The 26,062-nt window shown below is 50.0% G+C and overlaps 1 protein-coding gene across 1 annotated transcript in view; it reads right to left on the bottom strand.

Moving 5' to 3' along the window:
- LOC144145822 (uncharacterized) overlaps positions 1-26,062 on the bottom strand; it is a 310,476-nt gene that overhangs the window by 110,970 nt on the left and 173,444 nt on the right. The window contains exons 4-5 of the mRNA XM_077677578.1: positions 20,661-20,762; positions 19,532-19,648 (exon numbers count right to left, since the gene is read on the bottom strand). Of these exons, the coding sequence (XP_077533704.1) occupies positions 19,532-19,648; positions 20,661-20,762 (219 nt within the window). The remainder of the gene's footprint in view (positions 1-19,531; positions 19,649-20,660; positions 20,763-26,062) is intronic.

The raw sequence follows: 26,062 nt of genomic DNA, 5'->3' as shown, positions 1-26,062 counted from the left end.
ATCACGCCCCTCACTGCACTAGTACCCACGTTAGAGAACGGAGCAACGCCATTTTCCACGCGGGGGCAAGGATTGAACGGTCCCAGTGTGAGTCCTCAAATTAGTTACTCGTTTGGTACGAAATTCAACTGTGCCTCCCTGAGCAGTGGTTCCATTGAACCCGCTTGTAACGTTAGGGACGACGCAACGCTGTATCTCGTAGTTTGAATTCGTGTTCCCCGAAACAACCAAGTATGCTTCCTGCCTTGCCTACAAGCAATGCGGTGAAGTATGTCAATGCCTGACGATTCTCTTGGTTTGTGAATGCGTGTGTGTGGGTGTGTTTATTCTAAGCGCAGAGCACTTTAGGGGCCCGCCCTCTCGCTCGCTGGACCCAAGTAGAGCAACACGGCTTTCCGTCGTCACGGCGTGACCCAGAGGCTTCGAAAGCCAAGCAGTTTATATATTCGTAAGCGTTCGAGACTCGTGAACCGCTGGCGCTTGTCATACATCTCCCCGTTGTTTAGCGCAAAGGAAATTGTAGGTACATTTGAGGCAAAATACACGCAATTAACCGGCAGCACGGCCGCGTTTATTTAGTTAAGAACTCTCGTTGGGTAGGTTTTTACGATAGTAAGCGAAAAAAAAGTGGCAATGCAACGGCGGCACGTGCGGGAGGAAAAGCGAGCATAAAAAGAAGAGAACTCCCGCTGGTGCAGTTTCAGGCAGGGGGCGCGTGAGAACTGCGAAGGCGGGAAATTTGAATTGCATTGGGTGGTAGCAGTGAGCGGATAACGGCGCTACAGGCCATTATGGCGAATCACTGCTCTTCACTTTCGACAGCTTTCCCATTGAGTGGAACGGCTTTAATTTTTCTAATGTGCTAAGTGAGGAGTCATACATGTATGGGATATCTGGTGGAAAATTCCACGTCACGCCATTAAAACACGAACCTCGAACGCCGTCAGCCTGCAGCAACCCCAACGATCGCTGTCGAGAGCCCGTTCTGTTTGAGCCCACCCGCGCGCTCTATACCCTCACTCTTCGACCGCACGCCGAGGCTCGTGGCAGCAGCGAAAGGCGTGCAGGAAAGCTGTAACAAACAGACAGACGGGAAAAAGAGAAGAAAAATGTGGAGAAAGAAATTGCGGAGGCGGGAGGCCCAGAGAGAGACGCAACAAGTAGTTTCGCAGTCGCCGGAGCGCGCAAACAAGGAAACGGACGACCCGAGACTTCCTCCATGGCCTGACGAAGACTGACGTGCGGGAAGGGGGAGGGTGCGGTCAGGAATGCAGACGGTCTCGTCGGCAGGGAAACAGCCGAAAGAAAACGAACAACGGGATAAAGAGGAAAGGCAGAAAAAGAATGGTTTGCGAAACTTTGGCTTCATTCAGAAGGTGTGGATGTCAGGTGACGGAAATGACTAGGGAGGCGTCCTAACTAGCGAAAAATACGAGGAGAGAGACTTAAGTAACGCGAAAACTTAATCCTTGAGAGGAAGAGAAAGCAAATGCGTGTGACGCCACATGTTTGCTGAGGGAGAAACGTCATGACGCGGCTAGGATCATTTCATTGTCCCCAAGTCTTCGTGGGAACTGGAAGATGTACAAACGAGTTTGGCATATGCTTACGGCGGCGTCGCACAAATAATTTTAAAAATAATAATATCGCTAGAGAACACGCTATAGCACTTAGAATGCATTAATAAGCAGAGGTGAGCAACTTCGTGAGGTTCCCATCTGGTCATAGGTCCTGCTCACCCTCAAATGGATCTCAACCTCAACGTATGTGATGAGGTTGAGGTGCGGTCACAGGCTTCCATCTGCGAAATGGGTAGGGTCGGGGTTTTCGGCTTATGATTCGATTCTTCAGCTGACGATTCTGAAGTTGAGTGAGGGAAAGGTGTGAACCAAAATTCGAATAAAGTCCATGGTCAGGGCACTTTGTTTTCTGCATGACACTTTCCTATTATCTCCAAATTTTTACTCTTTGTGACGAAATCGAACCCACATTTCAACCGATGTTAGATCTTTGTGCTAAATAGCTACGGCGTCCGTTTCGCGCGAGTGAGGTACATTACGCATTTCAAGAAAGCTTCGAAGTAAACTTGGAGCAGCAGAGAGCTTATTCACGTGCTTGAGGTCCTGGTGAAGTCGAGTTTGAAATGACAGTCTATAGAGTGTGAGAGTGGCGGCGATGTCTATGGTCTCCAACATGCTTTTAGCTGAGCTTGCCTAGGCGTAACTCGACTTCAGTGGTGATGCTTAAAGGTAGTAACGTCATCTGCTCACCTCTGTGCGAGATTGTGGGCAGTGAAAACACATCACAGGCCAGGCACGGCAGCACCTAATAGTGTCAGGCGTGCACATCGTCCTTGAAACATTGGCGGCCGTGGCATAGCGAGAGACTGGTTTGCGTATCTTTTTTGCACAGTCCGCACATGCACGGGTGCGGCGCCTTGTATCGCTAGCGTCGTCAGGTTGTGTCCAATACTCGACCGTCGTTTCGCATGCATTATGCGTACATATGGCTACACGGACGCGTGGTCAGCCATGGCTTGCGGGATTCGCTTGTCAAGCAGCGGGGTACGTCAGTGCGCACTACCAAGCAAGAAGTGAAGAGCACTGCAACATTTTACTGGAGCCTACAGTTAGCAAAATAATGGGAAAATAACTTCGTTGCACACTTTTCAGCTTTCTGCGACATGTCTATCACGCCTTTTAAGCCGGAAACTTAGATACCAGATCTGCTCATGGAATGAATGCAAAAAGAAAGAAAGAAAGAAAGAAAGAAAGAAAGAAAGAAAGAAGGAAAAGAAAAAAGAAATTTGCCGTATGAGCGAGGTCTTCTGGAGCCAATTTGAATAATCTCATAACTGAACTTGGCCAGAAACGGCGTTCTTTCTGGTGGAGGGGAGGTTGGGGACATAAAAAAAGCAAACATCTCCACTAACGTGAAACCTGGGGAGAGGCACCTTGGCGTTTTTGCCCACGGAGATGAAACCGTTGGAGGGTAGAGGCGTACAGCTTTGCTGTAAAAGTCTCGTGTCTTTGAAGCACGAAGCGTTCTAGTGCGAGGCGTTGGAAAACGAGTGTCCCGATGTGTTCGTTTTAGTACGTGTTACGTTCTAACGCGAGGTGTTGGAAAACGAGTGTCCCGGTGTCTTAGTACCGTGACTACATGAAACGACGACGACGACAGGAGACGCCGACAGCCCGAGCCCCTAAGGGGCTTCGCCCCTAAAAGCAGCTTGACGATTTCAAGCATAGATATTGAAATCGTATACAGGCACGTCCCGCGCCGTGTATGGTCGTGTCGTCCACGTCTCGAAGTTTTTTTCAATCTCCAATTTCCGTTTACGAACGATCGCGCGGAGAACACCATCTGCGGCGAAAGAGCGTTCTTTCGCTCAAGTATGCGGTTCACATATTTTTCGCGAACGGGTCTGAATTCTTTGCGAAAAACGCGTCTCCGCAGTGCCCAGCGTAAATACTGATTTCCTCGTACTTCGAGCGGCCCGCCCCAAAAACAAAACAGCTGCTTCACACCGCTGCTTGGAGAAAGTGGCGCGAGCCAAGAAGAGAGACGGACGCGCCATTTCTGTATTTATTTTTCCCCCACTCCAACCTGACAGGCGAGGGAGTGGCCTTTCACTTTCATTCCAGAAATGAGGGACGAAAGCGAGTCATCGCGGATGGTTTTCCTCTCTCTTTCCTCGCGTTTTTATTTTCACCTTTTCTTTTTAAACGAGCCGGCGCATCCTGCTCCGTGTTTGACGCGGGCAGGCGCGTTTTCAATGTCGGTCGACCTTGGACGTTGCGTTAGAGGTCGCGGTCACTCCCGCCGCCGCGTTTTTTTGAAATGCGCGCCGCCACAATGACCGCCGGCGCCGGCGGCAGCCACAAACCAGCCAGCGCGCCGCATCCGCCCATCATCAAAGTCGGCCGCCAGCTGCTGCACGAACGGCTGTCACCCCTTACGTGAAAGAAGGCCGCCAGACAGTACCACTCTCCCCCCTCCCTTCCATTTTCGTTTCTGAGACTCTTAAGTCATACGAAAAGCGAACATTTCTGTTTCAGCTTTTTTTTTTTTTTAAAGAGCAGCGGTATGACGAGAGCGGCGTTTCTTCTACCGCAGTGGGCCTAAGGAGCCCACTCATCTCGGAGGTGAGCAGCTCCACGTAAGTCGGCGCTCGTGCAGGTGTGCGTATGCACGGCGGCCGATTGTCTCGCAGACATTCTGTGCACGCGTTTATGATTGAGGATGCGAGCGTGGTCGTCGAGACGTGTGAAGCCGTTAGCGTTCGCTGAGAGCCGTCGAACAAACAAGACAAAAGAAGTTAGTGCGTCGAGCGCTGTCGATATGATACCGCTATAAACTACTCGCTCGCCTTTTTTTTGTAGAGCCATAAACGGAGTTCGGGCCTCACACTATGGCTCAATGAATTTAGTCGTTCCTAAAGTCCAGCGTCGTATCATTTGTGTCGGGATAGTTTCGATAAACCACGACTTATAATCGTCTTTTGTAACCATGGTCCTGCCGTGGAAGATTCACGGTGAACTAGTTATGCCACCAACTCCAAGGGGAACTGACTGCAAATGAAACGAGTCAAACTATGAGACCCGGCATAATGGGGCAATTTGTCGCCTCGACGGCAAATTGCCCCATGTTTTTTTTTTTGTTTTTTTTCTCAAGGTATATACGTCAGACTGAGAGTTACAGAGCATTGAGGAAAAGGGCGGCTTTGCCGCAAAGCGTCTTCTGCTAGTTGTTTCAAACTTACGGTTGACTACGTAGTTATGTCTCCGACTTCATAGTTAGCTAACTACGAAAAAAAACTCAGCTAATGGTGAAGTCGCGTTGGCGGCAAATTGCTTTGTGATTTTTTTGTCCCCCCCCCCATATTTCTGCATTAGATTGAGAGTTACAGAGCACTGGGTAGAAAGTCGGCTTTGCCGCAAAACGTGTTCTGCTGACGGACCACGACACGAAGAAACCCGGAGGAGCGAGCCATAACAGACTCGGCGTAAAATCGCAAGCGACACTTCGAGTCAGCCAACAAATGGGCCAAACGCAGTCACCAGCAGACGGCGCCATTAGTCTTAAATCGCCGCACGTTGGGGATACTTGTCCGCTCGTTACGGATTTCTGAGTATTCCGAGTGGGACATCACCCCAGGAAGGGTCATACACCTCCTCTAGAGTGCACGATTAAAAGCTCCGCCTTTCCATTTTATGCCGCCTACCAACCTGGGCGCAATCCCAGTGTTTTCCCCGTAAAGGCGCTGTCTTGCATGCACACTGGGACGCATATGACAGCAGTGTTTCAGCTTTCATTTCTACAGAATAGGTCTCGTTTACCAGCGCTGGGAAAATCCCTGGGAGGCGACGTATGAAACCTTATGTAATGCATAAGACATGAGCCGCACAGCGGGACCGGCGTCAGCCCTGCATGCAAGCATATGTGTGTACTGTCCGGCCCGGTCGCTGCGGGTTCTCCATGCTGGAAGCGCTCGGTGAACTCATCGCGCATGTCTCGCGAAAAAGCTCCCCTCTGCATCTCCACATTTCCCTCGCTTTTGATCATCGGTTGAGATGAAACACTCTGTCCGGCGGGTGTTCGTGACCTATCTATACCAAAAAGGCCACGCCGGCGCCGCCGTCTTCCGCCGCAAATGATGTGAGCCGTGGGGACTCAGCGTATACTTGTAGAACATCGTACTATGCATGCAGAGAGCAGCAGCGGAATTCTGAGTCGTGTCCTTTAAAAAGCGCCTGTTTGGCGCCAGTTTCAAGTTGTGGCGCAGTTCTGGTTGCTGCGCCTCTGATATTTGCGTGGAGACTATATGTATACGCGTCATCTTGCTTGTTTTGTGTCACCCGCGTGTCGTCCGCCTTCAGCCGAATCCCGGTCCACTCGAAGCGGACGCTTTTGGAATGGACATAACTTAGGATTCTACCCCAGCTAAATATTGCAACAAATTGACATCAATAACAAAAATGGCCTCGTATATGCTTGCTTCGCTGCAAAACTTGTCGAAAGACGATATTGTTCTGCCATGTAACACGCTCTCCCTATCCCCCCCCCCCCCCCCCCCACACGCTCTTCATTTCCCCTCTCGCTCCTCCTATGAAGAATGCAATGAGGATTTGATTCACTCAATTCAATTTTCCCGCGTCTGTTTGGACCTTTTGTTTCTGTTGTGCTTGGAACAGCTCGAGCCGACACCTTTTGTTTTAGCGTTGGCAGTTACCTCGCCTCTATTTGAAACCATTTCTTTTTATTTAGTATCGCCAAAACCAATCTGAAGTTACTCTCAATTAAAGGAACGCTGGCACTCTCGGTTATGTATTTGTATTCGGCCTCAAATAGACCTGCGTCTACGGATGCATGTACACACGGCGTCAAAAGCTTCCAGGACGCGGCTTCGAAAATCGAATCCAATTCCTCCCAAATTTGATGTCTCAGCACTTGATTTGCCTTCCCAAGAGAAGTATCACGCTTTGAGCATCATCAAAACACGCATAGATGGAGCTTAGCCGCCACGCAGTCAAGATATTGTCTTCCATTTTCGAAATCGCGTTCCGGAAACTTTTGACGCCGGGTGTGCAAGCCATGACAGCAGTTTAAGTAGTTTGGAACGCTCTTTTCTTCGTGCTCAAGAATTCTTTTATTTGGTTTTTCGGCCCGCTGTTGAATCGAGCGACGCCCGGACAAGCAGACACCCCAAAAGTTTTGCGTAGCCTAAGAAAGGCAATCGTCCTTAAAAACGTAGTCCAGGACAGAGGCGAAGGAAATTCCGCTTGTCAACCCTAATCTATCCCGCATCAGGAAACCCACGCAACCTGAATCCCATCATTGAGTTTGGTAATTGCCCGTCAAGTCGCGGATAAGTTAGCAGGGAATAATCGAGTGAGCTATGAATTATTCTTGGTAGCGACATTGCGAAGGACAGCACCAAAAAGCTGTTCACCAAACTTTCTTCGAGAAGTGATCATCAAACTTTCTCCACACTGGGGCTTACCGCGATCACTGCCAAGTCAGCTCAAACTCCACAGCTCCTTTAAACGTTCCACTACTATGAATTTAAGCTGGTCATTAGCTGATAACCTCTCTATCAATAAGTACGAATCTATACTAGACCAATAGTGACGAAGCAGTGTGCACATACCATCCCATTTGTTAGGTGTAAGTTCCGAAGCCGAGAGAACGCTGCTGCAAACTATGCAGAGGGTGGTTGCGCAAGCTTAAAACACTCGTAACAAGCATCAAGCGCACGTTAAACACAACACGAAAGTGTTTTAGTCCCGGACACACTAAGATTTCGCTGACGTCATATCTGTCACGGAAGTGACGCCAGTACAACGAAGCAAGCGGCCTTTAAAGGGTGCACCCCTGCACACAGGGTCTTCTTGCGGGGAAGCAACATTTAGTACTAAAAAGTATGTTATACCTAGGGTTGTTCGTTTTCGGGTTTTATATTTTAACATGAAAGTGTTTTGTGTCGCGATACCCCAATTGACGTCATATCCGTCACAGAAATGACGCCAGTACACTTTTGCCGAAGCGACCCGCCAGCAGGACGTCGCTCGCCAAGCCCACCCACAAGACAGCCACCGACCCGCAAACCATGCTCAGCTGCAGATTTCGCTGCACATTTCCCTTTCGTGTTTTACCGATTTCTATGACAGAGGAATCAACCACAGATTTTCTTTTCTTGGACCTTGAATCGCCGGCTAGTTTCCGTTTGTGGGCATGCAACAATTAAGGCATCACTTAGACTAACTCATTCCTAGCCAAACACAAGTTTCCCAGGAGATTAGGCGTGCATAACAAACACAAAACAAAACAAAAAAAAAACGCTTGAAACGTGAGACACGCGGAAGGAACAAAAAAAAAAATGAAGAAGCGAGTGTGAGTGGATAGGTGCGCGTAAGACCTGAGCATATACATCCGCAGTGTATATGCGGACGTGAGCGTAGAGTGAAGCCTCCGCCGGCACGCAATGCAGCGACGCTGCTGTTACGGCTGCCGCAGCCGCGGCAATGCACAGGTCAGAGATTACACAAACGGTGCACTCTGCGCGTACACTACACGCGGACAATTACGGCCGAGGTGCGGGCACCCAAATTGCAGCTTCGTGCCCCGTAGCGCGCACGCTCGGGCCGCGAGATTAAGTCGATTCCGCCCCTCCCTCCCCCTGTCGCTCGTCTAACTTCGCTATCGCAGTGCACCGCCCGGCTGCGTGCGAGAGCCGATCCACGAGAGGAATCCGAGCGCGCGCGCGCGCTCCGCACCTCTATTTACCTGCGCGGCAGTGTACACGTGCGCGTGCACTGCTGTTAAATAACTGCAAGGCTCGCGGATGCGTGGGGAGACCGTGCGTATGCGATCCGCCGCGCGTAACGGCTCCGAACGTGTTCCGGCGTCACGCGGTATTAAACTGCCGCGCTTTTTGCTTTCTCTTTAACTTCCTCTCGTTCCGTTAATTCCGGCGTAGCGTGACTATGGGATCTCCGCGGTAACGCCCATGGTTGTTGGATGCGCCGACTTTCCGGAAGCGCCCTTCGATTTTATGGCCTGAGCGTGCGGTTCTTGGCGGGAGCTTAAAAGCGTTTACTGTCCTCCTCCCCCTTCTCTCTCAAAACTTTTTTTTCAAGGCGACCTCTTCAGCTGGCTGAGGTTCCTGCGGTGAACCTTAAGTGGCGCATTAATCGTAAGGGGTGACCGGCAGCGGCCAGGCATCTAACTGAGCTTCCCTATCGAACTAAGCTTTCTCTTTTTGCGTTCTCTTTTTTTTTTCATTTAATGGCATGAGAAATATATAAATAAACAGGAAGAGTGAGCGAAAAGACTAATGGATAGAGAGAGATTGGGAAAACGAGAGCGCGTTAGCTATAAGCGCGCAGGGTCAGATAACTGGATCGCAATTGTGGCTGGTGAATTATCATCGGTTGTTGAAGGAGAGTTTATTCACGTGTTTCGGTCGATCGTATCGAGTGATTGATGCTGAGTTTGAATAACGCTTGTAAAATTACGCGCCAAAAAACTTCTGCCCGCAGGCGCATGCACGCACGAGCACTTACACTCCGCCATTCGGTGTACAGTAGTTTCACCTTGCACCAAGGAAGGATGAGTGTACTTTTTACCTATGAGTAATTGCAGCCATGAAGGTGCTGCTGTCGGACGCCGGCGAAAACTGCCCCAGAAAGTTGCCAGGTAAGACCCGCTTCCGAGAGAGAATGTGTAAAGAAAAATGCGCTCTGGATGTGAGCACGTCTCTCTCTCTCTCTCTCTCTCTCTCTCTCTCTCTCTCTCTCTCTCTCTCTCTCTCTGCGTGTGCCATGCACCCACATACAGCGGGCCGAGACCGCGGTTTGATGTCAAAACACGTTGTTTTCCGAGCCTTTCACAAATGGAAACCTCGCTTGCACGTCTAGTATGAACGAAACTTTTTTTTTTCTTTTTCATCCCCCTCACACTCCGGTATCAATCTGCGTAGTTCTGCAACGAAAACAAGGTTGGGTAGGAATACTGGGGGTCACCCGTCCGAAGTGATGATACAATGGTACTATCACGGCGTACGTCCGGGCAGACATTATAGTTTGTCTGAGTCAGACACATATACCGCATTCAGGGGTAACAGCACCAGCATCATCATTTTTCTCAGATAAATGTGTCACGTGTTCATTCACACACTTTACTAGTTTGTGGCTTAGGCATGTACTGCAACGAAATTTTTTTTTGTTTGGTTCAGCTCTGACGACCGCAGATTGTAGCGGCCTGACAATGCAGTGAACCGTCACACCTGGTGACAAAACGAATGGTGGGGCTGTGCTTGGAAAAGGGGAAGGGTGGAATGGGGGCGACTTCTATTCCGCCAGCGCCACGTACCTGAGCACCACCCCTTCTCCCCCTTCCCCTCCTATCCCTCAGCCATAAGTATTCTTTCTCTGGGCAGACCTTTAATAAAGTGCCAAATGTCACAACGGATAAATCAAGCAGGACGAGAACATGATGGAAATCCTGCAGACCTGCGAAACATGTGAAGATGATGAAGGGTCATGAAAGCGCAATGAACAAAAAAAAAAAAAAAAAAATCCCGGGTACTATGTAGTCCCCAGGTTTTCCTTGTTCACCACGATAGAGATCAGGGACTGCGCCAGGCGACTATAGTCGCATCACTCAAACCGCCCTGCGCACCAGAATCCGCTAATGGATCACCTTCTCAAGCATCTTGATTTTAGGGGCTGGTTGTACGCGCAAGAACACAATATACCGCTACTCCCACAGGTGGCAAGCGCTTGAGATTCCTCGGACGGACGGATTTGAACTAACCATTCAAGCTAAACTTTGGACGGCGAAAGTTGAGTGATGCACCACCAAACTAGCCCAGATCCACCCAATTTGACGCCAAGGCGCGCACACGAATGAATGGCCGGCCGCACAGGCAAAAAGAGCCCAACGAACCCTCAGGCAACGACGACGCCCTTTTACGCAGCCCCGAGGCGCCGCCCGGAAGTGCGTTCCACGCACCATGCGGGCCAGTGAAAGGATCGTCGCCCGTCGTCGACGACTCAGCCCTTCTTTTATTTGCCGTGGCGGCCCCTCTTTGGTGACCGAGGTGGCGCCGTTTGTTCTTCAGAGGCAGCGCGTGCAGTAAAGGAAGTCCTTCCTGTTTACGACGGGGCACTGCGCTTTGGATCGGACGGAGGCGTCGCCGAGTGAGGGGCCGCTATATACGGACAGGCGCCGCTTCTGTGTACAGCCTTTGTCAAAAGTTTCTAGGCCACGTAAGAAGTTGTTGGGTCACAGAGGCTTAAACATGCAAGTTTTCCCGTAAAGTGGAACTGGACGTTTGATGTCAAAGTGCTGGCGAGAGCACTTCGGACAGGCGCCGCTTCTGTGTAAAGCCTTTGTCAAAAGTTTCTAGGCTACATAAGGAGTTGATGGGCCACGAAGGCTTAAATAGACAAGCTTTCCCGTAAAGTGGAACTGGACGTTTAATGCCAAAGTGCCGGCTAGAGCACTTCGGTCAGACTTCAAGGTTAAGCTTTTGCTTTCAGTACTGTGCTACACAAAAACCTTTCGTTGGCCCAGAAACTTTTCACAAGGAATGCACATACGTACAGGAGCCGTGTGAAATCGCCGCGTTTGCCGTAGAATTCAGTTTGTTAACTTACGTACCTTATCGCCCTGGTTGGCGATACAGCGGGAAAGATTTGGACGTGCTGCGCAAAATTTGTGCCTCAAAAAAATTTTGTATTCTGCTTCATAGGATAGACCGCCCAGAAAACAGATTAAATCATTCAGCGCAGAGCAAATAAGGGGGTGACTAGACTATACTACCACTACGGGGACAATACATGCGGGTGGAATATACAGGGTATAGGGCGGAATACACACTATACATCAGAGGACGGAAGAAATAAGCTGCAGGAGGTCGACATCTGGGTGGATGTGATGCGATAATATTTTCAAGGAAATAATACTTTCGACAGAGGAAATATAGGGGCGGTTGGGAGTCAGGGAATCAAGTCAAGCAAGAACAAGCATCGACTGATGACGGTGTTGGTCTACGGGTAAGACTGATTGACTCGCATGAGAACTTTCGTGAGGAATAAAAGGTGAATGACTGTTCTTACGAAAATAAATTACACTATTTTTGAGACAGCACTCTTTTTGCCTTCTTGTCCAGAACCTTTCTGTGGTATTTAGGTAGAATAGACGAAGGACAGGAGTGAACCATTCTTGCAAGCTCTTCGGCAACACGTGTGAATGAAATGATCGCGGTGGTATTGTCTTGGAAGATTTTTGATCCAGGCACTGTCCCAGAGAATTTCCAAAAAGTTTAGGTCTGTTACAGAAGGAATAGTGACACGTCCATAAGATGATTACGTCGCACACAGCGGTACACTGCCTAAACACCTGCAAGAAAAAACCGCTCCGCGTCCGTTTAAAAAGCGCGCGAAACTTCAGACAAGAATTCAGATAATCTACACCTCTGCCCAACGTCGCGATTTCAGAGGGCTCAAAGAGATATCTTACGATACGAGGCGTCATTAGACATCCTCATCTCGTGCGCAAAACTAACGATTGCTAGGCAAGCGTGTACTTTGCCATCTGTGAGTACAGTATTCGCGGTAATGTAAGTCATTAGACTTTTGTAATGCCAACACTACGCTGCGGCGGAAAACCAGCTGTCGCCAGGTGGTGGGCGGTCTACGTGCAATACGTGCTTATGACGTCGTTTTCCGCAAGGACACCATCTCCTAATGAGGGCCCGAGATTCACGGGCTGGTAAAAAAAAATAGAATTTGGCGACGCCCTCAACTGACGCCCAGAATTCGCCCCATTCGAGCGTGCCGCAGTAATTTCAGTCATAGCCATGCAAGGTTAGGTCTGCATGAGTGGATAGCGTCCTCATCTAATTGTCATCCCACTCGTCCAATGGAAACACGCTTCTAGCATAAGCTTCCCCGGATGAAGAAACGAGCAGTAGAAGGTCTTAGGCTCATATCAGCGGCGCAGCCGCTCGTAAGGTATCCGTCGTTATACCTATTACTCCGAAACGCACGTGTTTTGCACTGGCGCCAGTGTGGGCATCGCCCGAAAAAGAAGTCCGTTCTCTGCAGCGTACGTACGCGCGCACCCAGACGTCGCGCCATTTCTTCTCCTTTGGTAGGGGAGGGCTTCCCAGACGCCACAGTCTGGACGCGCTCTGCCACGTGGCAGGAAAAGGCGTCGTTCTCTCTGTCGTCAATGGAAGGGGCCGGCCCTGCTTTTCCTGCCTGCCACGGGACCTCGAGTTTTATTATACGAGCGGGAATCGTTAGGCGAAACCCTCTTTCGTCTTTTTTGACTCCGTCAATCCCATTTTTATAGCGGAAGACGTGGGTTGCTATGTCAAACATAAAAGGGAAATAAACGACGCAAAGTCGCGAAAGGGCGGTATCGTCGAGCTTGGGAACGGTGTGTAAAGTATGCGACGAGGAACGACGCGAAAAACAAGGACATCTGCGCGATTAACGGAAACGAGCGTCCTTGTGCCCTTGCATAACTGTACACAAAGATGCGGAGGTTCGCTTGATGTGCGTTCCATAGAGCTCCAGCCAGCAAGAGTGGGTGCCCATAGATGCGTCTCACTTTGGGATAATACACGGAACATTTCACCTAACCGAATCCTCACGCCTCGTCTTTTTCCCTGATTTTGTACGTTTACTGTCTGGGAAGTTTTCGCCACACAGTGAGAAATTTTCAGTTCACGTGATGCAGTGAAGCAGCCTAACGGGTTTATAACACAGCGTTTTTAGATGAGAAAGTTTGGCGTCTCGTGTGCCAACTTGGCGGTACGGCGGCGCACCGGAGCTGACGCATGACGCCATGAACTGCATCCATCTGTGCATGTGTTACGAGTATAGATATTGATACGCATGCACACATGCACGGCGTCTGAGCTGACACATGCGCCAAGAATTGAAAGGGACGGCGCGCAGCAGCGTCTTTCTCCGTCCCCAGCTCTTCCCTCTCCTCTGCCGCCTTCGTCGTGTCAAGAAGTGTGTCGTCACATTATAACTTACTTTGGTGAAGGCAAGTCCACTGGCCGATACGTAAGTAAACGTCGTCGTCGTTGATGTTTTCACGTGTGTCTGACTTTTCACACACACACACACACACACACACACACACACACACACACACACACACACACACACACACACACACACACACACACACACACACACACACACACACACACACACACACACACACACACGTGTGCACTTACTTACTCAACCCATTCACTCACTCCCGCCCTCACTCAACCCCCTCCCTCACCCACTCACTCACTCACTCCCGCCCTAACTTACTCACTCAACCCACTCAGTCACTCCCTCACTCAGTCACTCCCTCACCCAGTCACTCAACCCACTCACTTCCTCACTCACTCACTTCAATTACTCACTCACTCACTCACTCACTCACTCACTCACTCACTCACTCACTCACTCACTCACTCACTCACTCACTCACTCACTCACTCACTCACTCACTCACTCACTCACTCACTCACTCACTCGGCTATAGATCATAAAATCAAATAGTGAGATGTCAACAGCATCTGTCTCATAATACAGTGTGATTTACATCAAAACTTGTCGGAAGAGGCAGCTTTGCACCGCGGTAAAACGACTCACTCCAGGGAAGGAAGAGTCGATGAAAGACGCGAAAAGCGGGCTGGATCGACAGCTAGGCGGGGATGACAGGTGTCGACGCAGCCGCGGCTGCTGCCGAGCTACGCGTCAAACGCGCACGCGTGCTCCAGAATGCCCCCATCAGTCGTTTCAAGTTCACGGATGACGCTTGGTCGCTATTAAAAGAGAGATGGGGAGGAAAACGTGGGTACCTGTCGTGCGTCCATAATCGAACGTCCGTAGTGATGAACGCAGCGGAGAATTTGAGTGACGGCGATATTTTTGCTGTTTAGTTCGCCGCTTCAGTGACGACCCATTAGCGCTCCCCGACGATCCAGCGCGGCGTGAACAGTCGCGTGTACAGCCCCCGGTCAAGCAATGACGACAGCCCGTCGCTCAGTACTGTCACGCCGCAATTTATGTCGACAGCCGCCTGTCCGCGGTCACCCACGCGACGCGCATTTTGCAGCTAACGGTCCTTGAGAAGGGTACGCCAGTGCCCCAGAATAAAATTCCGATATTCTCTTGGATAACCTAGAACCGTTTTCATCGGTGTCGTTCTCATTTCGTCTCTTCTATTAAATAGGAAGCAAATTCACTGCAACAGCGAATTTGTTTACGTTTCTTTGTACACCAGGCGTTTGGCCAACTCTGCAGTGAGATTCGGCGAGTTAAACGGCAATTCGTCGCACGCAAGCAGCTTTGAGGCGACTGACGATGGTCAACTGCTGGCGCTAGAGGACAATCAGAGAGCACCGAAGAACATACCAGCACATAGCCTGGAGCATTGTGCCGGTATATAGATAAGCGGCGTAGATCAGTTCGCGCACCCACACTACATACTGCGAAATCCCAGTCGATCGTTATGCTTCCGTGCTCCGAGAACTGACCGCTGGCGGTCCTTCGAAACCAGCGGAGAGGAACGGCACATCTAGTGTGTATGACGGGTAGAGAGGTGATTGGAGGGAGCTAACGGGCACCGTTTCCGTCGGTAGTTCCGCTCTATCAGGTACCAGTGGGAACGGCCAATTTCCCGGCGTTGGAGCGGTCGCGCCTCCTCCCTTCCGGCAGCCGTGTACATAGCTATGACGGAGAGCTGTGCTCGAGTGGTACGTATGAGGTAGGGGAAAGGACTGAGAGACGAGCGGTCAGCAATGAAGGGAGAAGGCGGACGCAGTCCCGGATAGAGTCGTTATTAACAGGGCAATCGCACAGCGAGACGACGCGCTGTCATCGATGACGAACGGTCCCTCTTTTGCGCGCGCACTTTCACGAGCGCGTAGGCGCTTACGGACGCGGGGAACCGTCGAAGACGGCGTGAAATATGAGCCACTCGGATGCCGGCCGACGATGCCTGCGCGGCGTTTTCAACGCACACGCCCACAGTCGTGCGGGAAAGAGGACCTGCAAGGTGACCTGTTGCCGCCTTTACAACTTAGACGGTTATATCGCCGCCTCGAAGACGAGCGGAAAATAAAGAAGAGTGTAACTCCGGGTTTGCACAGCTGTGTCAGCTTCCTGGCGCTTCGCAAGAAGACTCTTCGTTGACGGGCACACACCGACGGCCTTGGAGGAGAGACGGCGTGAAGAATCGCTTGAGCAACATCGCTGACGAAAAGGCGATGTGCAGCGACGCGTCGAGGCGAGGCGTGCAAGAGGCGGGTCTTTAGTTACTTTGCATCCGCCAACGAGACGTTTTTAACGCGCGCCGTCTCCTTCGCTTGTTCCGTGTGCGCACATACACACCGGTGTGTTCGGCGGCTTTCCCGCTAGACGGTAGTGTACGCACAAGAAGGTGTCAAAAAGGTGAAGCGGCTTGTTCGCGGCCTCTTGCGAAACTGGACAGAGCGCGTGTCCGCATACCACCCATAAAGGAAGCTTACCAAGTTGAATTCTAAAAGATGTGTGTGTGTGTGTGTGTGTGTGTGTGTGTGTGTGTGTGTGTGTGTGTGTGTGTGTGTGTGTGTGTGTGTGTGTGTGTGTGTGTGTGTGTGTGCGTGCATGCGGCCGCACAAGCACACACACACACACACACACACACACACACACACACACACGCACGCACACACACATGCACGCACACACACACACACACGCACACACACACACACACACTCACTCACTCACTCACTCAAGCATGGTTCCAAATGTTTCCAATCGTGTAGTCCACACAAAACAAGACAATCCCTCCTTAAAGAAATAAAATATTAAACTTTACGGGTGTGCTACCTCCGGAAGCCTCTAAGCCTGCGCCATAACGAGCTGCCTTAGCGAGGCTGGAAGAGGTTGCCAAACTTCGTGCCAGTACTGGCCAGCGTTCTGAGCTTCCAGTCGAATGATGCAAATAAGCGCTGAATGTGCGTGCTGTTCACGCCGGGCTTCACTGTGACAAACTAAAAGGCAATCAGCGTACGTTGGCAGCAACCGCGTCCCGACCGCCTACGCTAGAGTACACAGGAGTGATGTATTCATGGGAGCTTTCCCGCGGGCAGGGCTTCTAGAACGTCTCTTTCTCTTTTTGCCGCTTGGAACCTATCTCTATAGTCTCATGTTCGAACTAACAAGCGGCTTAACGCCGCACAGAACGGTTTACTTGCAGTCACACGCTGTAGTAAACATAGCACGGTGTGGTTGAAAAGTCTGAAACAAATTGCTGTGCATAAAGCTCAGAGCTCCCGCTAAACCTGCCGGAAGAATACTAATAGGGAAGGGTAAATATTGAGCGCCGAGTTGGGGGCTGTCACGTTTTCTGGCTGCTCGGGGACGTGTGCGGGCGCGGACAATGACAATATGCATACTCGGGGAACAAGAGACGCGAACGTATAGTAACGCACCGCCGATACATCTTCCGCAGGGTCGATGTAAAATCTCCTGCTGTGCACGCTCCTTCGAAGGAAAGAACCTAAACTACAGCCACATCCATGCTGTGCTGTGTTTGAGGGTTGCGAAACTTACGGTCAATATTTATTTATAGGAGCGATGCTGTGAAATTCTCTCAGAATTTTCTTTTCTTTCCCGTGAGTACTATTTTACGCTAGCTGCGTTAGTGGGCAGCTTGAAACAACGAAAACGCGTGGGGGTACGCATGCCGTCTCATTTCCAGCTACTTCTAAGTTGCCAAAGGAGTGCATCCCTGTATCACGAGAAGCGTCCAAGCTTGCTCAAGCATGTTCGCCAACCGAACGCATACATGCGTTTCGCGTCTGGTGTATTGACAAGGGAAAAGGGTGTGTGAGCATTTCATATGAGCAAAGCACACGAGCAGGACCCGAAAGAAAGGCGAAAGGAGTCACAAGCGCAGACCTGCCCCTATTTCGACGCCGGCAGCGGGCACGGCAGCCCCAGCAGCACGCGACGACGGCAGCGGGGGAGCTGGCGAAAGAAGTAATCAAGCCAGATCGCCACCAAGTTCAAGGGCCGCCCCCACTCCCTCTCACGGGCGAGGCTTCGCGATGAGGAGCGGCCTCCTAATCTCGAACGCTCCCTCCACGTGGCGTCATCCGCACAGCCTCAGTAATAAGTTTCGGCTGGCGCAGCGGATGTCACGCCCGCTGTGGGCTCCAAACCGAGGGGCACGGCGAATGGAGAGAGAGAGAGAGAGAGAGAGAGAGAGAGAGAGAGAGAGAGAGAGAGAGAGAGAGAGAGAGAGAGAGAGAGAGAGAGAGAGAGACCGTCATCAGTACCCAGACATAGCTACTGGTGACGGCCTTCTCTCGCTCTCTCTTCAGTAGTTAAGTCTAGTATCTAGTACTTAAAGGAGTACTGACACGAAATTTCTCGGTTTCAGTTTTTATGCTGTAAAGAATACCTATTGGCCCACTAATTACGAAAATAGAACCGAAAGCCGTCAGCCGCCAACACAGAATTAATTATAGCACGTTTATTGCAACCAGATTCAAATTTGGTCGCCGCGCGGGAAAATGGCCGTTCGAAGGCCAGCCTGCAAGCGGGCCAGCCTTACGTCACGGTCTCACCCGTGACGTCAGGGACGTTCGCCGCATCGTCTGCTACGATTGCACATGGTCCGCATTCGCCCGCGCAGTCGACATGTCGTCTGAATCGTCAGACTCGGATGAGTCGCTGCCACCCGACAGACAGAACCACTTTATTTGGCCAGGCGATTAGGCCGGCGATGCCTTCGCCGTCGTCCGTTTTTTAATATCACTGCGGCTCGAACCGGCGCAGACCGTGATAGCAACAGCTTGTCGCCACTCTTCTAATCAATCTGATCGCGAAAAAGAAGTTCCACACGCGAGAAAGTAGATGTTAGTGTGTTGAAAAATTGTGCTAGGTGTTGTTATCAGCGCTGAATTTAAAAGTGGCGTTCAGATATTTGCCGCGATGGTAAGCCTTCGCTGACCGGAAGCGGAGCTTTGGCTCTCCGACCCAGCACTGCCGGCACCGCGGTGCGGCGAGCGGCCGAAAGATGGCGCCACCTGCGCGAGCCCGCTGGCTTGGGCGACAGTTCTTGCGGCCGCCGCCGCGCACGAACTCAGTCCCCGTTAGCGCTGCATGTCGTATCGCGGAAAATAATGCGTCTTGGCGTCGTCGTCGATTTGCTCGTACAGGCTTCCACGAGCAGTACTTCGCATTCCGCGAGCTTGCCATAGCACAACTTGGGCGAGCTCGGCGACGCGCACCGCCGCGTCGCAGCGGTGCCGGCACCGCGCAGTTTTCGGCACCAGTGCAAGGGAACACCATGCGCCGGCCACGAACTGACGAGCAAAGACGTCGAACACGCAAAGTTTACAAGCATTGCTCACACAGCTACGCCCACGTCTCCTGCCCAAACGAATACCACCGACAACAGCAGCGCAGGATATCGTTTCCGGTTCCGAAAACGACTATATGACGTCACCCTGAACCGGCCAGACACGCAGGCCAATGTTTCGTCACGCCGAAAGCGATTTCGCTAGTGCTGCCGATTTGTGGAAGCTCGCGCCCTGGACAATCAAAATCGATTTTAGATGTGATTCCGGCCTCGGATCGCTGCAAAAATTTCTGTGAGGCATCTGTACAAACTACTGAAGCCAATTACATCATTTTTTAGGGGTCAAAATTTGGTGTCAGTACTCCTTTAAGTCTAGTATCCCCAGTGCCTAAGTCTATAGGTAGTGGTGACGGTCCTCAATCCAGCGGGTATGCTAGCGTTCAAGTATGTTTGCGCGGATCTAATGCATATGTTCAGACAGAGCTTTCTGGGCACAGCCTAGATGTTCACTGTCCGCCAAAGACTCAGAGCTCGAGGTGTCCTGAAACAGAATTCCGTGTAGTACGGCACAACGCAGAGTGAGCATCGCGATCAAAGGACGCCTAATGACAGGCACGGACGTGCATCAGGGAAGAAGTTAACTGACCGTGACAGTCGAAGCCGTCGCCTTCGTAGCCAGGGAAGCAGGAGCAGTAGAAGCTGCCCATGGTGTTGGTGCAGTGCGCGAACACGTCGCATGGCCGGTACTTGCATTCGTTCTCGTCTGGAAATGAGGGAGAATGGGGACGGAACGTGGTGAGCGTGAGAAAAGAAACAGCGAGCTTTTCTCAAAGTTCAACAGTACTTCACGAACACATAGTTTCTTTCTCCCGACACCAATAAGTCATGGTTGCATTGCTAAAGAATTAATCTACGCCTCTCGAAAATAAGCAGCCCATGTAAGACGAGAAGATGGTGGTACGATGTCATTCTTATAGACTTTCTCATTTGCTTTACCTAGGATGAATATTTTTAATATGCGTGGGTACGGACCTGCAGAATACCTTGTTGGAAAAGTCGGTCATCCATGAACAGATTAACTTGCTGGGTTAGATTCTTGTTTTAGTTAGTAGGTCGTAGCTGCGGGTATTAAGAGAAAATATTGGGCCTGAAAAAAGCACCAAGCAGACACTTCGCAAGAAGTGTGACATTGCCGGTACGTTTTACCTCCACATCTACAGTTGCCGTATGAAGTAAAAAATAATAAATAAGCGTCTAAAGTTCATTATCCGGAAGTTTCATGGTATACGCGCTAGTATTTTTCATCTTTCTGCAAATTTTTAACATTACCTTGATTTTCAAGGAACTAATATCCAGGGAAACACTTTATACGCGCGTGCGCGTTACAAGAACCTCAATATTTAGGATAGCACCAAGCTGCTACACGGCGCGTCACAGAGGACAAGCGGTGAAATATCACCAAGCCTCGTCGACATTGGCGTAGTTCCCTATTTTACGGCAAGAAATGCCTTAGCATGTTGCACTTAAACCTGTCTTCGCGCTTCTGAAGGCATTGGAAGGCAAGAAGCAAAAAAAAAAAAATCGCGACAACTGTCCATGCTCTAATGTATGTGCCTTCGTGCACGCTATATACGCGTCTGCAGGAACACCTGCAGCAACATTACACCACGAAGTCAACGTTCCTCAATCTATTCAATATCCAAAAGAGAAAATTCTTAGTAGTAGCTGCGCTCATGCAGCGTCGAAAATGCAGCAGTGCGCCCATCTTTACTCACCTGGCATTTCGCAGCCTTTGCCTCCGTAGCCGTCGTTGCAGTAGCACAGGTTTTCCAAGCAGGCGCCGTTGCTGCACCGAGGCATCTTGGGATGGCAGTGATCTGCGACGCGCAAAGAACGCGAAATAGAGAATTAAAGGGCCGGCATATACGAGTCCACGGCTTCCTGCGGAATCTAGCATGCGTTGCACATTGTAACAAATTCAACCGCATCAAACACAAATCGGTCAAACCAAATGTGAGGTCGAGTGTAACTAACACATATCGGAGACTCTTCTCGCAGAAAACAAAACAAAAATGCCGATGCCTTGCACATGTAGGCTACAATCTGAAGCAGACGAGGCACCTCACAAGTGTTACGTCTTTCGCACCAATAACGCGCCAGTTTCGCCTTAACGATTCTTAGTGGTCCCCTTCGCTGTTTTAAATCGAACAGCAAGCAATAACTGGCCGATGGGCTTAATGTAAGGCGTTTAATCTTCTGCATAATATATGTTCGATTACGTATTGATGGCGTCCAGAAATTACGATGTCACCTAATCACTCCTTACGACACAGTGAATGCGAAAGAATTAGCGTCCGATTGCCGAACGTGTCCTCTGATTATCGTCATAATCATTTTCCTTATACGAATTTTTATTTTTTCGCAGAGCGCAGCAACGTGTGACTGCAGTTCGGCAAAATTGGCCTATCGTTTCAGAGCAGAGTGAGAGAGAGGGAGAGAGAGAGACGCCTTCTCTCCTAAATCATCACCCATCTTGGTAGTGGTTGGCTAGCAGAGCGCAATAGAAATCAATAGTGTATACAGCCCTCCAGAGGAACCGGGAAAAAACAAACAACGTGCGGGGAACAGCAGTAGTGGCACTCATTGGTGCTCTTCTCTTCCTGATTATAACTGTGCGGATTTGGCGGTGCCTCTCACCACGACATGTAGGCGGTCATTAAGGAAAGGGTGCAAAAGACAACGCGGATTAGGGCTTCCTCTTTTTCTTACCTCGGGGCCCGCTCTCGGAGCACAACGCAAACAGTGGCGGTAATAAGCACCTGCGCGCTTCGACACCCGAGGCCGGGGGGCGTGTTGTCGCCGCGGTCTCGTTACTCATCGATTGCCGTCCGATCAACTCTTTCGTGCCCCACGCGAGCCACGCATGCCCCGGGGGCTTTGGCCGCATTAGACGAAAGCCCAGACACAAGGGTACGTAAGGAAGAATGAGAAAAAAAAAAAGAAAATGACAGCCCTGGCCTGATCAGCCGTCCCTCGTGTATTTAGTGACTCCGTAGCACGGAATCCGGAACGCAATCACATCGTATTACGTAGGCGGAGCGCGTCCAATCTGCGTTTTTCCCGCGCCTCGAATGAACTACTTCGGGGATGACGTGAGAAAGTGCTGAGAGCCGGAGAAGAAGGGGCAGCGGTGTTGTGGGTAAACCTATCACCGCACTAGTATTGCAGTGTTGGGCTGGACTGTAGACGTGCCTCGCCTGAGGCTCTCTCTAGACGGACGCGCGGGGCTAATGCTTAAGTGGACGAGGGTTTTTCACGACGAGCTCACGATATTGTGGTTTCTCGCGTGATTCCGCGGCATTAGGGGGATTTCGGTATGCCGCCGTCGGAAAGCCCATTTGCCGTTTAACAGCGACTGCACAGTGGAAGGAGCTTCGGCGGTTGGCACGTCTCTTCCGGCAGTAAAGCCCGAGCCTTTACGAGAGGCAGATCTTTGCCGTATTTCACCGATATAAAAAACGACTCGCTGGTCGGTCCGCGTTGGTGCGTGAACCGGCAGTTGCCTCTTCGTATAAAAAAAACAACAACAACTGTGTCGTTCTCCTTTGGTGTCATCATCATCGTCATCTCTGCGTGTCAACGATTTAGCGAGTGGTGGAGTTATCAAAACGTCAAGGCTTGCTGCCATTCGCCAGCCATTAAAAAAAGAAGCGGCAATCAACCTGAATTCGAACAATTCCCAGCGAAATCGCCCGTAGTCTCCACTAAAGGAAAGCTTTTGAGAAAATTATATTATAAGATAATTTTTTTATCTTTTTTTTACACAAAGAGGTTGTTCCGATGAAAAAAAAATTAAAACAAGGTAAAAAAAAGGTTGCTGCGAAAAAACGCAGGGAAGTGGGTGCAGAATGGTCGATATTGCGACTAATGACGGCTTAATAACATGGCAGGGATGAAGGTTACGCGTACGAGCTATGCCTCGCAATAAGAGCAACTAAGGAGTTGTTACACAGCCTTCCGGATCACGCTTCTCTTTATCGGCAAAGAATTACATTCCCCGCTGTAGGAAGAGAGCAATTTCGACGTCGCACACCTTTAACGTTTGGCATGGGTGCCAATAACGGGTTTGTGTAAGACATCGAGAGAGGAGTGCCGGTGATAACAGCTTTGGGGGCGGAGTTGGGCGCTGTCAGTACATAAAAGACGAAGAGTAGTCTGCGCTTTGATCCCGACGAGCCTGAAAATAATAAAAATACCAAACAGAGGGGCAGCTACATGTATACACGAAATGAGACAAGTAAGCTGACCTATATCGCTGACATGCCAGGCGTAGTTAACAATGTACTACGCGTACTGTTAGAACTACTATGATGAAACGGATAACGAGAGGAAACGACCGAAAATGCCGGTGAGGTCATTGTTTCCGACTGTAACGTCACAAATTGTAACAGCGTGTTAGCGGATTTCGTTAAAAGGCCAGTTGGAAGGAACTTGACATATGTGAGTGCTGACTTTTTAACGATTTACGTGGAAACCTTTTTTTAAACAGTTTACGAGACCGCTGCTATAGAATGAGAGCTTCTTTACTCGCGACATGCGGCGTCAAAACATGCAATGGTGCGATAAATGCGAAGCGGCGCAGGATAACTTGCTACCTTAGGTGTTTATTTATAAGCACGGGTCGACGAACAAACTCAAGAAGAGAATAACATTTAATATTTTTGCGTTAGCGCCCAACTTAATTTATACTTATTGCCGCTTTTAACACCGCGTCAACGTCGAAACAAAATTGGCGGGAAGTTAGTTGAACAAGTTCTCCAGAAGAGCTCGAAGCGGCACTTTACGTTTCGAAGCTACGCACGTGTCTTCGAGGCACGCCATAGTGGGCACCTGCGTTTTGATCTAAACAACTTTTAGATCCTTCATGTGTGTCGAGATATCGTACATACGGGCATTTTAGCGTATCGCTTTTCTCAGATATACCACAACCGCAGGCGAGAAGCAAACCCTCGTACTTGCGAGTGGCAGCTAGATACCGTACGGCTACTCCTTCTCGCTTGTGCGTCGACGAAATTAGGTAGCAGAAGAATAAAGCGCCCCTAGTTTAAACGGTGTAAAGCTTAAAATCACTGGCAGGCTGCGAAGCTCCTAACGCAGCGATCACGACATTACGCAGAAAACAACGCGAGCTACCAAACGTAACCATGTCAACATCATGACCCGCTACATCCCATCGCATCTACATATATTGCACAGCTCAGCGGCGCCAAATGAGTAAATTGAAATTACTCGCACTTGGTACCATTCGGCTGAAAATTAACTTCTCTCGGGAAACGGCAATAATCTGATGCGGCCACCGGCATTCATTGCGCCTTCCAGTATATGTAGCAGTGTTCAAAACGCGCTCGGCCATCTTCGCAGCGCGAAATAAACGCCTACAAAGAGATTGAGAGAAGAGATAACGGAGAATCCTGGAAATTAAACGACGCCCAGCTCACTATACGTTTTTTGTTATCACCCTTATACGCGGTAATTGCTGGTTAAGCTTCCGACAACAACCTGGTCTAAGTAATTGGCCAATTACGAAACCTGTTCGCACAGATCGGGGCCGCCTTGCAACGCGTGGTCGGACTTCCCCCTTCTTTTAACTTCTGCCCGTTAAGTGCCTCACCGCTTTCCCAGAATGTTCACCGTACTTCATTACCGCCGAATTACCTTAATGAAGGCGTGATACGATTTCCCGGTCCAGTGGCTGCGAGCTTCGATGTTCCGGAATTTAAGTGGTAGTTTGTCTTAGTGTCGGAGGCGTTACTGGGCCCCTCCGATCTACGTCTGGCTGTGCTCTGCGGTATCAGTTTCCTAGCTATTACAGCTTTCAGAAATGGGGAGGAAAACAGCGGCGAAGCAAATATATATATATATATATATATATATATATATATATATATATATATATATATATATATATATATATATATATATATATATATATATATATATATATATATATATATATATCTTTGCTGAAACGTAGGCCACAATCGTGCTTTTACCGTGTTCGAAGTTTTCCTTCTCTTATATATATATATATATATATATATATAAATATAATATAACGATAATACCGTTAGGAAAGACTCGTGACTGACAATACTCGAATACAATTAAAGAACGGCAATAGCCCAGGCAGTGTATCACTTCGCCGAAGCGACGGACCCTGACGTTACTTCGGCGGAGTGACGCCCGCGAGCGGCGGTGCGGCGGAGTCGATGCGCGCGCGCTTTTTGAAAGGAGATTGCGGTTAATGCCTGGCATTGTCTACTTTTTCTTGTCTAGTTTTTTTTTTTTTTTTGTCGCTGCAGTAATTTATAACCAGAATAAGTCCGAAAATCGTAGAAACGACTCATGCCACGTTCAAAATGCTCGCATTAGGCACTCTCTGCGCCACGCGAGAACAGCCAAACCTAGATCTTCACAATTCCTAACCCCTCACGCGAGCAGTGCGAGAGCACGCTGGCTAGCGCCTGCTCTGAAACGCAGCTTTTGCTAGCGGAAAGGGCGAAGACAGCCGGCTGTACCAGCGGAGTCTTGGCCTTAAAGACCCGACCACACACAAATATGCTCACTTCAACTCTGATTAAAGTCTCTCTCTCTCTCTCTCTCTCTCTCTCTCTCTCTCTCTCTCTCTCTCTCTCTCTCTCTCTCTCTCTCTCTCTCTCTCTCTCTCTCTCTCTCTCTCTCTCTCTCTCTCTCTCTCTCTCTCTCTCTCATAGAATTGAGTCAGCCCAAACCCCCTGAGCAAACACGAACGCTCGGCATCGTTCAATACGTCGGCTTTCCGCAAATCAAAGAAAACCCATCAAATGCGCCTGAACTGTTCCGGGAAAATAGAGCCGAACTAGCCTGGGAACCCCTTCATGCCCAAACGCAGCGTGTGCGCTTGCTCGACGGCACAGCGCGGGTGTCGCCAGAGGAAGCTAACGCAGCAGGGGGCGGTGGCGTTTTCCGAACGCGGGAGTGAGGGGGGAAACGGAGAGGGGCAGGTCCTGCCTTCGCGTGTCAGTGACTGCTTAATTCCGCGCATGTCCGAGTCATTAAAGCGTCATTTTTTAGCGTACAACGTAAACACACTGCCGCTGTCCCCTTTCAGTAGAGCAGTGGTGAGGCAATTTTTTAG

Source organism: Haemaphysalis longicornis, unplaced genomic scaffold (genome assembly GCF_048455015.1).
Source record: "Haemaphysalis longicornis isolate Haplotype H1 unplaced genomic scaffold, Haemaphysalis longicornis Haplotype H1 scaffold_7, whole genome shotgun sequence".
NCBI classification, from domain to species: domain Eukaryota; kingdom Metazoa; phylum Arthropoda; class Arachnida; order Ixodida; family Ixodidae; genus Haemaphysalis; species Haemaphysalis longicornis.
The sequence above is the reverse complement of the archived record's forward strand: the minus strand, read 5'-3'. Positions and strand labels throughout refer to the sequence as shown.